This window comes from Oenanthe melanoleuca, chromosome 2 (genome assembly GCF_029582105.1).
Source record: "Oenanthe melanoleuca isolate GR-GAL-2019-014 chromosome 2, OMel1.0, whole genome shotgun sequence".
Classification (NCBI taxonomy): domain Eukaryota; kingdom Metazoa; phylum Chordata; class Aves; order Passeriformes; family Muscicapidae; genus Oenanthe; species Oenanthe melanoleuca.
The window spans coordinates 70,642,575-70,656,456 of NC_079335.1; the positions used below are offsets into that span (position 1 = coordinate 70,642,575).

The window sequence follows — 13,882 nt, forward strand, 5'->3', positions numbered from 1 at the left end:
TCTACAGCAGCATATATTTGAGAAGAGCAGCTCTGTGGAAGCTAGAACACTCTCCATCTCTCCCGTCTTCACTTGCACAGCCTCCTCCACGTCTACCTACCACATTCAAAAATATCAAACCACACGTAAAAGCAGACCATTAGCATATTTGGTGTGCCTTACTAATGCTACATTGCTCGTTCTTTACACTCTTGAGGAAATAATCCAGAAGGATTTAAGTAGCTTGCATTCTTCTCCAGTGAAGCTGACCCCCACCAGCCAGTGCCTAGGTAATAAATGAAATTAAATGAACTAGTATTACATTTATACCCTTATGTCCCTTTATTGTATTAACTGCATGGAGATACCAATAAACTGGCACTACAGTTGCTTTAAACAGCATTTAATCTGACTGAGCAAGTGCTGGAAAATACTAGCAACTGAGAAAACACTAACATTTAATAAGATTGTTGCTAATATTTCTCATTCTCTGTCTCTGCTCTCATCATTCAGCTCAAGCCTTTGGTTTCTAGGAAACATATTGCAACTTCCACTCATCGCTCTTTAGCAGCTGTTACTATTCAGATCAACCAGGATTTCACATCAAGTCTTGGCCAGAGCTTAGGAAAATTGAGACTCCAACCCTTCTCCTTCCAAAGGACTTTTTAAAGTGGGGCAGTCTTAGCAAGTGCTGCTGAATCTGTTCATTTACAAATGCTCTCCCCGACACCCCCAGTCAGGTAATAGGAAAAAAACTCTGTCTCTCCTTGGCTCTTTGTAATTGAGAGGGAACATTTTCTTAATCATTTCTTCAACTTAATTCTTTACCTTGAATGCCTCCTTCACACATACCTTGCCAATAGTACACCACCTGATGTTTTTTGACTAGGTTAATTGCACTTTGATGCCTCACAGCAGCAAGCCTGCTTACAGTCCTGCTACAGCCCTAGCAAATCACCCCAATCAAAAATACATTATTAGGCATAATAAACAAGAGGTTGGATTTATTAGCCTGCTAGCTCTGCCAAGAACTCAGCAATCCCAGAAACCAGTTTGCTTACAACTGTGCCTATATTGAGATTAACTTCAAGCAGACAGTTTTTGAAGATTCAGGCACTCTGTTTTGAGGTCCAATGACAGGCTTGGACGCAGTAATTCTGAAAGTCTCTTCCCAAAATTCCAGAAGATGCTGTCAGTAAAAAGCAGTATCTTATCTCTTTTAGAATGTTGTTCCCTCGGTGCCCCCATTCCCTCCAGCCACCTGTGGTGGCCTTTGGCATGGACCAGGTCAGCACTGGGATGATGCTGACTTAGGCCATGCCACCAAACCCACTCCCCACCCTGGCCTTTCGGGGGCTTCAGTTCCTCTCCCATCTGTGAAAATAGGAGGCTGCTCAAGAGAGGTTTCCTTGTACTTCCTTTAGTGGTACTGGTGGAAATGCTGTGAAAGAGAGCTGCCCACAGAAACTCCTTCTGTGCATCTCAGAGCTTTTACAAGCTGCTAAACAGAGAGAGGGTATAAGTGAGCTGGCTCTCAAGTTTAACACTGTGGTATTGCTACAACTGCAGGTTCTGCCAGGTAACGAGATGCTGCTCCATCCTTTCACCTGCTCCCTACACAGCAATGGGTGAGGAGCCACAAGGATACAGAAACCCACCTGGTGTGCCACCAAGAGCTTGTAAAACCCTTGGATCACTGAAGGGGCTGAAATTTCCAGTTGGTTGGAATACACCAGCAATTCCTAAATGTTTTATTAACAAGTGCCCACTCAGCCTCAGATTACCTAGGGGGTTTTCACAGGCAGATCAACTAAGGCAGGGAGAAATACACAATGAATTTCAAAAGTGCTTAGATGTCAGATGGGTAAAAAAACCCCAAAGAATCAGGCTTCTTGTTATTCAGAAATTTTAGACACCTGAGTAATAGAGACAATCAAAACTAAACATATTTTATTTTATTTTATTTTATTTTATTTTATTTTATTTTGGAAACCAGTGCTGTTGGAATGACTAGATTTCATCTTTTAAGAATACTGGCAATAGCTTTCAGTGTGTTATGAATTTTTTCCTTAGGTTAAATTGTTGAATGTAAGAAGAACATATAATACTCACTGAGTCTTACTATTTATCTTACTCTTGTCTTTACTATTGTACATAAATCTCATTAAATTTCAATTTCAGAATGTTTTATAAATGGAATGGCTTACAAACCTTAGTGAGACAAACTGGGGGCATCCCATGCTATAGGCATTCCAAAAATTGGTTTTTTTCAAGCTTTGTCTGCATAGGGCCTGGTGGTATCTGCTCTGGGTATTTTAATTTCCTGCCTTGGTAATTCCCTGCAATAGATTTTGATGAGATATGGATGATGATAATGACTGATAATTCTGGGGTATTTACTTTGAGATGATAGTGTTTATTTCTTTGCTTTTGATACAAAGTTTTATAAATACTATCATTTAATTTCAATTATATTAAGTGGTTTATTTTCCAGATCAATGGTGGAGGCTATCATCTTACAAATGTCATGAAAACGAAGGGTTTTTTTGATAATTTGAAAGAATCTGCAGACTTACTCTATGGCCTTTCCTCACACTCTTTTAATTTGATTTACATGCTGCAGCACAAGTGACAAGAAGCCTTGTTTTTCACGTGTGAGCTGTGTCACTGAAAGAACCAAGAAACCAGACATCATCTGCTTTACATCTATGTCTGTGCCCAAGCAGAGCAGCCTTGGTGGGCACCTCTGTGTGACAAGATAAATGGCTGCATCAGCATCTTAAGGAGTCAGGTAACAGTTTACGCCCAATTAGCTGCATCAGTTTATTGTCAAGCTGTATGCAGGTTAAATAATTTGAAATACAGCCTCAATGCCAGTTGTAAAAGTGAAAAACTCAAGGAGAAACATCATGTCTGGCCTGTTCCAGCCTGACACCCTGCTTTGAAAGCTCAAGCAGTATAGCAGTGCTCTTTGAGAGAAGAGATGAAAGTAACAGGCTGAGGTGAGAGAAACCAGTTTTCATCTCCAAGGTCCCTGCAGGACTATTATAGCTGTAGGAAAAAAACGGATTCATTTCTCTATTAATAAGCTGATAAGGTAAACTGAAGACAAAGAGAAAAAAGGATGACTTTTCAGAGTCAAACTTTTTTTTTCCTGTAGAGCTGTGTTTTCCCTCTAGTTAGCATTAAGGTTTTTCAAGGTTGTTTTTTTTTGTTGGTTTTGGTTTTCTTCATATTCAAAGATACTGATCCCTGCCTCATTGCTAACAGATGCCACATAACTTTTTAAAAAACAGTCTGGTAATACGGTAAATCTTTATTCTTCTGGATTGATTTTATAAGACAGAAACAAAGCAAGTATATTTGATTAATGAATTCTTACAGATGAGCTGAATCTTTATTAAAAAAACCCTTGTTCCCCTGTAGTTTTGTAGAATTTTGGGGCTTTTTTCTGCTATTTGAAGTTACTAGAGCCAAGAGTCTTTCTGGGCTTTTCTGATGAGTTCAGGCTGAGAAAACTCAAATGCTCCCACCAGCTGCAGGATCTCAGGAAAAATGAGACTTACTAAAAAAACAAGAAGTTAAATGAATTGAGCCCTCAAACTCTTTGAATGCAAACATATAACAAATGGATAGGCAATAAGTGTAAAAAAATGAATTCTACAGGTAAAGCCAGCTCAGAAGCGTTTGATTTGGAGCAGACACACCCAGCAGCAGTGGAGACAGGGCCTGTCTTTACCCCAGCAAACAATGGGAGACAGGCAGCATGAGCAGAGCTGGTAATCTACGCCAGCTATTATCTCAGAGGTGTCTGGAGGTGAGGGGATAGTTTAATCTCCTTCTTTCCCAGTTTAGCTCCTTTGCAGAAGCAGCCAATCAGGAAGCTATTTAATACTAATTCTGCTTACAGATATCCTCCTGCTTGGCACTGGGATAACCTTGCCAGTTAGGATTCAGCAAGTAGCTGCAGGGCTTTGTATTACCCATCATGTCTGGTGTACACAATGTTTTCTTGGAAGACAGTGAACACCAGCTATTTGGGGCCCTTTACTCACAATTACATTTTACTTTTCCTTCCTACCTTCTTTTAGTGTAAAAAACATGGCTCATACTCTGCCTCACCTCATGCAGAAATACCATCATGTTTCTCTCAGACAGACAGGGACTTGGACCTTGGACATTCACTTGCTGATGTCAAATATATGAGATTCACTTCAAAAAGCTGTTGAAGAAAGCAAATATCCTATTTTGTTGGCCAGAGGGCTTCTCCCCACTGTTTCCCTGCCAGAGAACAGTGCTAATCCGTGGCATTTGAAAGGGAAAAGAGACTTTAGAGGAACTGTGACAAAGCAGGAACTCAATTTATACATGCATTATTCCTCTCAAGCTAATCTCCAAATGCCTTCTGTAAAAAGTACATGCCCGGTATCTCTACAGTTGGTAAAGAGTCAGGGCTTCGTTAAATTACTTCGAAGTAATTCGAAGTGATTCGAAGCACAGAAATTCCGTGCAGTCATTCCCTATTTCAAAAGACGGAATCCGCACAGGCCGGTTGTATTCCTGAAAAGTTTTGCGCGCATCGCGGCGATGGCGGCTCTCGGGACCAGCGGCAGCCGGGCCGGGCCGCTCCGAGCCCCGGGGCGCGGCGCAGGAGCCCGGGGCGCTCGGGCCGGCCCCGCACCTGCAGCTCGGGCCCGCAGGGAGCAGCCGCCCGCTCCCCCCGCACCGCGCCCCGCCGCTAAACCCGCGCCCCAGCCTCCACAGCGATGCTGAGCGGATTACGGGCCGCCAGTTCCACAGCTGCCTGCGCTCCGCAGAGCCGCCCTGCCCGCCCGCAGCCTCTCCCCGCGCCGGCAGCAGCTCCCCGGGCCGGCGGCCCCGGACCCTCCCCGCAGACAGCAGCTCCCCGGGCCGGCAGTGAGCGGCCCCGGACCCTCTCCTCAGGCGGCAGCTCCCCGGGCCGGCAGTGAGCGGCCCCGGACCCTCTCCTCAGGCGGCGGCATGCCCCGGCCCGGGGGGCGGCCGGGCTGCCGCGGGGCCACCCTCGGGAAGGGGCTGACACTCGCGTGAGGCGGGCAGCGGCTGCCGGCGGTGCCGGAGCCCGGACCCCCCGCCCCAGGCCGGCATGGTGCTGCTGTCGGGGCACGGTGAGCAGCTGCCCGGGGAGCGCGTCTGCCCCGCGCCCGCCGCCGCCAAGGAGATGCCCGGCGCCCAGGCGGAGAGCAGCCCCGAGCAGGGGCCGGCCGCCGAGGAGCCGGGCGGAGGGGAGGAAGAGGAGGAGGAGGAGGATTACGAGTACGAGGACTTCTCCGAGCTGCCCGACACCTGCAGCATCGCTTCAGACGACTCCTTCTACCCTCCTGGAGGGCTGGATGACGACGACGAGGACCTCTGGTCCCTGGAGGGGGACGGGCGCGACAGTCCCGAGGCGCTGAGCCTCTTCCGAGCCTGCTGCACCAACAACAGCATCGTGCTGAAGGCGCTCATCCGCCAAGGGCCCCAGGAGGAGGAGGTGCGGGAGGCAGACCGCAACCGCAGGGTGAGTGAGCATCCCGAATATCCCGGGTATCCCGAATATCCCGGGCATCCCGCCCGGGGCTGAGCGCCTCTGCTGCCGCCGCCTGTGCCCCCAGCGCCGAGCGGAGCCGTGCGGTGCTGTGTGACCCCCTCCCGCTCCCGGGGTGCTGCTCTGCAGCCCCGTGGGGACGGGACCCCCGGCAGCGGGAGCAGAGAAGGGCGTGACGCTACGCCTTGCCAGCCCTGACTTCCCACCTTTGGCTACGGCAGGGTCCGGTTTACGGGATGAGACGCAGGTTGGGATTCCGGTTTTCCCGCGATCAGTTTTGAATCGGGTCTTGTTTTCTCTCTGTTTATTGGGGACCGAGAGGGGCATCGCTGGTAATGGTTGTGTTCAGCATCAAAAAACCTTCCTCTTTTCATCCACTGTTCATCCCCTGCAGTACTTCATGAAGTTCACTTTGAAATTTTGAACTGCTGGTAAAAGTTTATGGGTTTATTTTTCTAAAAATTATTTTTCTATTTCTTTTTCCTTTAGCTCCTCCCAAAACATAAGCTTGTTCCTGGATCGTAGACTGCCAAACAGGGCTCAGGGTATCCTGTGCTAAAATCAGCATTTTTCAGAGTTCTTCTATTTATTTTGTTGCTGATAGTCTGTTTTTGGTGCTTGTATCAGTACCGGTTTTGTGGCTCAGTTTTTGCCTGTTGCTCAGTTAATTGCAGGGACAGAAGTGTTCTTCTCTAAGTGAGAAGGTGAAAACTTGACAATGATTTTCTGATTAATGCATTACTAGGACTTTTAATAGCAATATTGAAGATTATCGTGTTACTACAGTTTGTTTTAATCCTAAGAAGTTTTTTGCATAAGCTATCTGTAAAAACAGTTCTGTGACTATTCTGTGACAGCAGTGTTTTGAAAGGAAACCTGTATTATTTTAATTGTTGCAAGTAACTTGCATATTCTGTCAACCTAAGTGGTCTTTGCATTGAAAAGAATGCTATCATATGTGTTCGGTTCTGTCTGGAGAGGGGCTTTTCCTGTGTCTTAGATGAATGTACATCTAGGATTTTTCCTAAAAAAAAAAATCTTTACTTCTTCTCCAAAGGACTGATTTTAGTACAGATTTTTAGTGCTCTGACTTATTGTAAATTTCTTAAGACAAAATATCATATGAACATATCTGAGGGAGAAGCAACCTATGGCGTGAGGATGGGAGTGAACAACACAGAACAGAAATAATTTATATCAACTCTTCTGCCCAGGGCAGGATATGGCATGGTTATACTTTAGCTGGCAACATCTGAATGCATTTTTACATTACAGGGTATTTTGAAGATAATGCAGATACACCTATCCCATATATTAGTGCCGTGCCTGGGCTGGAGCCCAGCTGCATCACTGACGCTGTGTGGGGTTTGGGCTCCAGCCTCTGCTGAGGTCCATTGACTCAGCATGTCCCAAGTGTGTGATGATGTGGGAGGTTTGGCCCCTCCATACATGTGGCATAAAGGGCCAAGTGCCCCAGAGCTGTCCCTTCTGAAAAGGTGACCCTCCCTTCCCACCCAACAGAGGGCAAGAAGCTGCAGGAACCCTCCCTCTCAGGGCTGGTGAACAGGCATGACAAAGCTCAGTACAAGCATCAGCCCTCATCCTGCAGCTGCTCTTTTGGCAAAGGTGATCACATCAGGGTTGTGAAAGCAGCAAAATCACCTATTTGGACAGCCCTCCCTTCACCATGCCCCTTCCCAAAATGCTAGTTGCTCTTTATCTCTTCAGCTTCAGAGAAAAGAGACAAAATTTTAGTTGAATCTGAAAGTTTATATTCTTTATATTCATACTGTAAAAACAAACAAACAAACAAACAAAAAAACCCCAACAAAACAAGACAAAAAGAAAATCTACTAAGGCAAATATTCAATTTGACCTGAAATTAAAAATTGGCATAAAATTATATTTTCTTCAATATTTTATGAATATAAAGTAAAAAAGTTCTGGAATTCAGCAACTTGTGAAGCTGCAGGAATGATGTTGTAGAAATGAGTTGGCTTCCTCTCTGCCTTCCTCCCAGAAGTGCCCCAATCACAGCAGTACAGAGCAGGACAGTCTGTTTTTCCAGAAGATGTGGATAGGCTGAGAGAAATCTTTTGACTAAGAAGCGGAAACTTCAGGTGTGATTCCTGCTCAGGGATATCAAGGTAAATTCTCATTATTTTGCAGAGGAAACCCACATTTTTAAGAGAACTTTACCTAACAAAATGGATGTTTCGCTCAAGCCTTTTATTGTCCTTTCTGTGGAAGTTTTTTTTTCTCTTGAATTTGATTATAATGTCATGGGACATTATCCATGAACAAAACAATTTTGCTGCCACAAAGTAACATAACAAGTTACACATACCTGTTGTGCTCGTGAAGTTTTTTAGTTGCTGAAACATTTGTCTACAATGTTATCTTTTATGCATTTGTTGTAAAGCTCAGTTTTTTAAATTTTTTTAAAATCTTTTTTAAAAACTTTTTTCTTTTTCTTTCTCTCTTTTTTTTTTTTTTTTTTTTTTTTTTTTTTTTTTTTTTTCCCCCACACTATGAACAAATAAGCTGCACTTCTGTTTCTTCTAAGTTTTAATTTCTTTTCCATGAGACAGGGCAGAGAATGAAGAATAACTTGCTTTTTGAGAAGTGGGGTGGTGAAGGAAGGGCTGTCCATCTGAGGATATTAACTATTTTCACCACCCTGATCTGATAACCTCAGGTATGTAGGTACAGTACAGCTTCATTTTCATTATTTCAAAATCAAATTTTCTTCAAAACAGACAAAACAAGTAACAAGTTATTGTAGCAAGACAACACAATATTTTGATTCTGAAATTAAATAACCTCAGCTCACAAAATGTAACATGAAAAAACTTCCAGATGCCCTAAACTGGGCGCAATGAGCCTGCTTTGTTGTTAATTATTTTGACCTTGTCCCTAAAGTATAAGTGTATAAATTTAAGATGTAGAAGCAATTCTCTGGAAAATGCTAGCATCCAGAGGCACCGTTACTTATTTTCCTCCACCCTTTGTGTCAAAATACATCAATTGTCTCTTTTGAGTCAATTTGCCAAGGCCTGGATAGTGGCTTTTTGTGTCATTTCTCCAGAATGTATTTTCCCCATAGTCTGTTCATGAGCTGCAGAGCCTCCTGCCAGGCACAAGTTTTCATTAAATTTACCTTCCTGCAGTAAACCAGACTCCACAACATCTGATTTATTAGTCACCACATGTAGCCTGAAGATCTGTACCTTCCCTGTCTTGTTTTCATTACTGTCAGGACAACAACAGTTTATATATCATTGACTGCAGAGGATCCCCAAATGCCTGATCCCCTCATCTTCTCTTGCACTGCTGTCTGTCCATGGAATCCTGAAAGGCTGGATTGGCACTGGTCATATCCTCTCTTTGCTCAAACTAACACTGAAATATTTGGAAAAAAACTATGACAGTATATAATATACTAATTGCATGTTGTGCAGAGTGACCTCTCATTCTCCAGTGCTTGTGTATTTATCCCAACAGTAAAGAGGAATTTGGGAATAGGCAAGGGAAAATAAAATCGTGGCTCTGGTGAAATTTCCTTGGGCCATGTTATCGTCTGGCTAATGGTGCTACTTTTCACCTTGTTGCATGAGGACTGGCTCTCCTTCTTCACTAGCCAAATTTCTAGAATTTCAGATATTTTTTATCTCATCATTTTAACATCACTTAATATCAAATTTTGCCTGGTGACCAGGATTATATATATACTCAGAAAGACAGGGTTTTAAAATCTGGTGTTACCTAACTGCAGAATGCAAGCAAATTTAGAAATTTGCCATGACAATAGAGAAAGCATTAAGAGATGGGGGAGAGAGAAAAGAAGGCAGAGAACATTCCCTTACCAGATTGAAAATAATCACTGCAGCTGATCTGCAGAAAGGTTTTGTGCTGATCTTACATGTGGTATAGCCTATATTAGCAAGAATATTCTGCTGTAGCACTTTTCAGTTTTTCTTTTTCCTTTTTTTTTTTTTTTTTTTTTTGTGGTCATTGCTCAGTGAGTCTTTTGTCCAGTTCCATAGGCAGCTATGGACATAACTGTGGGAATGTTTCTCTGAATGCAGCCTAGGCTTGTTTGTGTGCTGCACACCGTGAGTGGCTGTTCTGGAATGGCATCACTCACCTGTTTTCCTCACTGGGTTCATGATGGTATCAGAGGCATCAGACCTGTGTTGTTCTCCTTGCCGTGAGCCTCTCAGGCTCTGTACTGACACAGTGAAACTGCTTCAGGCAACTCACCCAATTGAGGGAGCATTACCCTTCAGGATTTTTCACAGAGCAATGCACAGTGAATCCTCCATGGAGCTGACACCTGAATTTGTCTTTGCCAAAGGGCTTCTGAAACTGCAAGTGCTTTCAAAGGACAGGCAGCCAGTGGTTCGATTCCCACTTTCTGGGTGAGGGAACTTTGTGTTGGACAATTCTTTCCTGAAAAGTCGTGTATCACAAAAAGTGCCAGAGCTTGTGTAACACTCCATTAACTTCTTCCTGCTTTTTTTTTTTTTTTTTTTTTTTTTTAATCTACAGAATGCTAACTTGTGAAAATAAAAAATCAGGAGTCCAAGATTTTCTGATAAGGGATGAAGTTCTCCCTGTTACATGTTGCTTTTCAGTTTTCATGGCACATAGCTTAAGTTAACCCATGTCAGAAAAAGGATTTGAAGAACATCATCTGCTACAGTGCTCAGAATATTTTTAAACTATTATTTTCATAGCTTCAGTTCCTTCATATTATCTTACACAAAGCATTCTCATGGAAACAATTGTATTGAAACTTATCATGATACTAAACCATGAAAGGGAATTTTTTGGGGTGAAAGTACTTCTAAAAAGACGATAAAACAACAAAAGTAATATAATTTAAATCCTTAAAAAGTACAGAAATACTCAAATGCAGTAACAAATGTCCCTGGAAATACATGTTTGTGCTTAAAAAGGAAGTGATTAAGGTAAAGAACTGTAAATGTAAAAAAAAAGTGGGAATTCTTCAAATACACTAATTACAACTCAAGGTTAGCCACCAGAAAGGAATAGCTAGAGCATGGAAAATATGAAGTGAGCTGGCTAAGAGGGAATTTGGTGAGCTAACCAGAGCATGAACCAGACTGATACAGGTAGGCACTCAGAGGCATTACCAGAAGAGCGTGGGCAGGTCAGCTGTCTGCCTGCTCTTGTCTGTATTCATTTGCAGTGTTAGGTGACTAATGCCTATGTAAACCTGGCACAAAAAGATATCCTTTAAAAGAAATGTAGGTGCACAGAACATAATTTCTACAGACTAAGGAGAACAATTAATAAAGACCACGAGGGTGTGTAGACATAAGGAATGGCAATGCAGGTCTTTAGCATACTGCTGGAAATGCATGGCCAGAGCAGACTGTGTCCTCCATGGAGCTGACAGGTGATATGACATAATTTGTTCTCAGTGTCAAAAGCAGCACTACCTAACAGATGTAGGTCACACTGGAATGGACAAGTATAGATCTGAAGATTGCATGAGAAAATTGTACAAGTTTAATCTAGTTTCAAGTAGTACAACTCTTAGAGAAACCAGATGAAGAGTAGTTTCCTTGAAGAATTTTGACAAATGGCTCAATGCAAAATATATGGAACAGGAGGGGTGTTTTTAGTCTGACAGTAGCACAGGAGTAGAGGTCACATCAATCTTCAATTCTTCTTTCAGCAATGTTTCACGTTGTTAAATCAAGAGTGTGGCTTGCAGGGATGATCCTCGTTACCCATCTGAACACAGGCTTACTCCAGATGTTAAAAAATATAGCTGCATTTAAAATCTGAAACCAAGACTGGTTGTCCTGGACAGCATTCATCAGTAATTATGGCAGACATATAATGTCTTTTTAGCATAACATGTCCATAATACATGGGACTTTGAGATGCCTTACTGCCTTTTCCTAGGAGAATACTAGAGCTGTATTTCACAGTGCATAAAGTGACACTGCTAATGCCTTCAGCCTATTAGGAAATTCAAATTTATTTTCTCATGGAGGAATTACTCAAGAAGGAATATTGGCATTAATTTCCTTTTGTAAAGCTTCTGAAGACTCCTCAGGGAAAAATTATTGAGGAATCACAGGAAGTTGAAAGAGAGCACTGATACAAAACATCTGATTGCTCTGAAGAAATGGGTTCCAGTGGAGTTTCAGTAGCTTATAAGAGGTACTGGACTTCAAGTTGCTGGGAAAGGAAGTTGCCCAAAAGCCCCAATATCCCCAAATTCTTCAGCTCCAAGCTAGATGCCAGTAAGACAACAGTGATACCTCATCTTATCAAGCCTTTAGGTCTCAAGGCAAGGGCTCTGAGGAAGAAAGAAGAAATGTTCCTGTCTCAGGCAGCAGGTTCAAAGCTGCCTGCTGAAAAGTACCAGGTGAGTTCAGGTGCCAGCTGTGGTGGATAGCAGGTCTCCAGTGCCACATCTTTCCATGTCATCAAGGGCTTAACTCTCATATCCTTTGGCCCTGCTGGTGCTGGAAGCAGTGATCTGGGCTGTGGCTCTTGGAGGGTCCCGAGTCAGTGTCGAGAGATGGAACAGGGACAGGGATGGCAGCCCCTCATCAGGGAGTTCTCTTTTCAGAGGTGAGAGACTTGATCGCCTTTCACTCAGTCTGACTTGCTGATGGGCTTCAGGGGACATTTCAAAAAGGGTTTTGAAAGAAGCATCAATGTTTACTGTGTGTGGCACAGCAACCTCTTGCCATCATAATTTTAGTCACATGGTCTTGTGTTTATGCTTGGGAATATAAACTATGACAATAAGTTGAAAATTAAAAATGCTGAACGAGGAGAACAAGTGATCAAAACATCCATTTGGATGTACTCAGACATTTCAGCAGGTGCTGTTATGTTCAAAATCTGTTCTACTACTCAAGAAGAAATAGACACAAAGATAAAAACCATCTCTGGAACGATGAGAGCATGTGCAGCTCAGCTCACATCTACCCCATGCAGGGTTAGCATCTCTGGTGTGGACCAAAGGTGACCACACAGCCAGCACTTGGTCTGGATTTTCCCTGAATCCCAAGCTGTTCTCCTAATTCACTAATGGTTTTCAGGCTTTTGAATTCAAATGCCCAAACTAGCTTCATTTTTTGTGTTATGCTTTTGGAAATCATTAACTGTGCTGGTACTAAAATCGGTAAAATACCTATTTGCACATGCTGTATGCTTATTTCAGATATGGTAAGATAGCTTTCAATTAGAATAACATAGATCATAACATGCTGCAGGTTTTCCCAAACTGGAATTCTGGTCATTAATTTCCACACCTTTTCCAGTTCTTGTACTTTCTTTGGACAAGTTATTCTGTTTTGACTGAAGTTGGGGGCAGGGAGGGAAGGGTTAACAATTTATGTAAGTGCTATATTGCCTGCTAAGAATTTTCCTGCATGTTCTTTCTGTATAATCTGTCATTACACTCTGGAATTAGGTTTATCTTTTGGGACTGAGGTAGAATTGCACTAAAAACTAATGGTAGAGTTGCTAAAAACTGCAGGTAGATTTTTTTAAATAGAAAAGAAAATCTCTGGAGAATGTAAAAGCAATGAAGAATTCCCACAGACCTTATTTGAGACAGGAGTTCACCTTTAATATTTTCATAAATAATGTTTCTCTCAGAAGGTTACACTTCTAAATTATTTAAAATGTTATGAACATAGGTTTGAATTTACCCATTTCTGAGTGCTCTTTAATTAAATACAAAAATGGAAACCCTCGACCTGGGCTAGATATAATCCTGTAATATACTCAGTGATTCTCAATGAGAAATAATCAAGTACTGTAGGAAAAGGATTTTTGTCACAGAGTCTGTGGTTGCACATCTGGCAGTGAATTAGCAATTCAAATTGTAGCCAGGGTGGGAAAAACCCACTATGTGGAAATAGTTCCCATTTTTCAATTCTATTATTTTCTATTATGTCTGTTAAATTCCATGGGGAGCAATTGGAAAGCAACATGATGCAAAATGGGAATGACTCACGGATGGGCTTTTGTTGGTTCACACGTTTCAGATGTACAACGTCCTGAGCCTGATCCTGTACTTTCCTCTCATATATGAGGGTTGGGAATTTTTTTTTAATCTTTTGCCTCTCAGTACATGAGGCCTCATCTTTGGGACAGCTTGTGTGTGGACAGACCAACTACTGGCAGCAAGAGATGCTGCCAGCAGCCACTAGAGCTCAGAACTGGGCTCGCAGAGGAGTTTTGAAGTTTTGTTTCTGTTACTGTAGCGGGGAGGCTTATGCAGAATCCATTGTTGTTAGTTTTCTGAAGTTCAAAAGTGGCAGATAATGGAACATA

The 13,882-nt window shown here is 42.7% G+C and overlaps 1 protein-coding gene across 1 annotated transcript in view; it reads left to right on the forward strand.

Annotated features, from left to right (window-relative positions):
* Positions 1–4,843: 4,843 nt before the first annotated feature.
* The window catches only part of ANKRD33B (ankyrin repeat domain 33B), a 42,557-nt gene continuing 33,518 nt past the window's right edge, over positions 4,844–13,882 (forward strand). Inside the window, exon 1 of the mRNA XM_056484458.1 lies at positions 4,844–5,518. Within this exon, the coding sequence (XP_056340433.1) occupies positions 5,105–5,518 (414 nt within the window). The 5' untranslated portion in view covers positions 4,844–5,104. The remainder of the gene's footprint in view (positions 5,519–13,882) is intronic.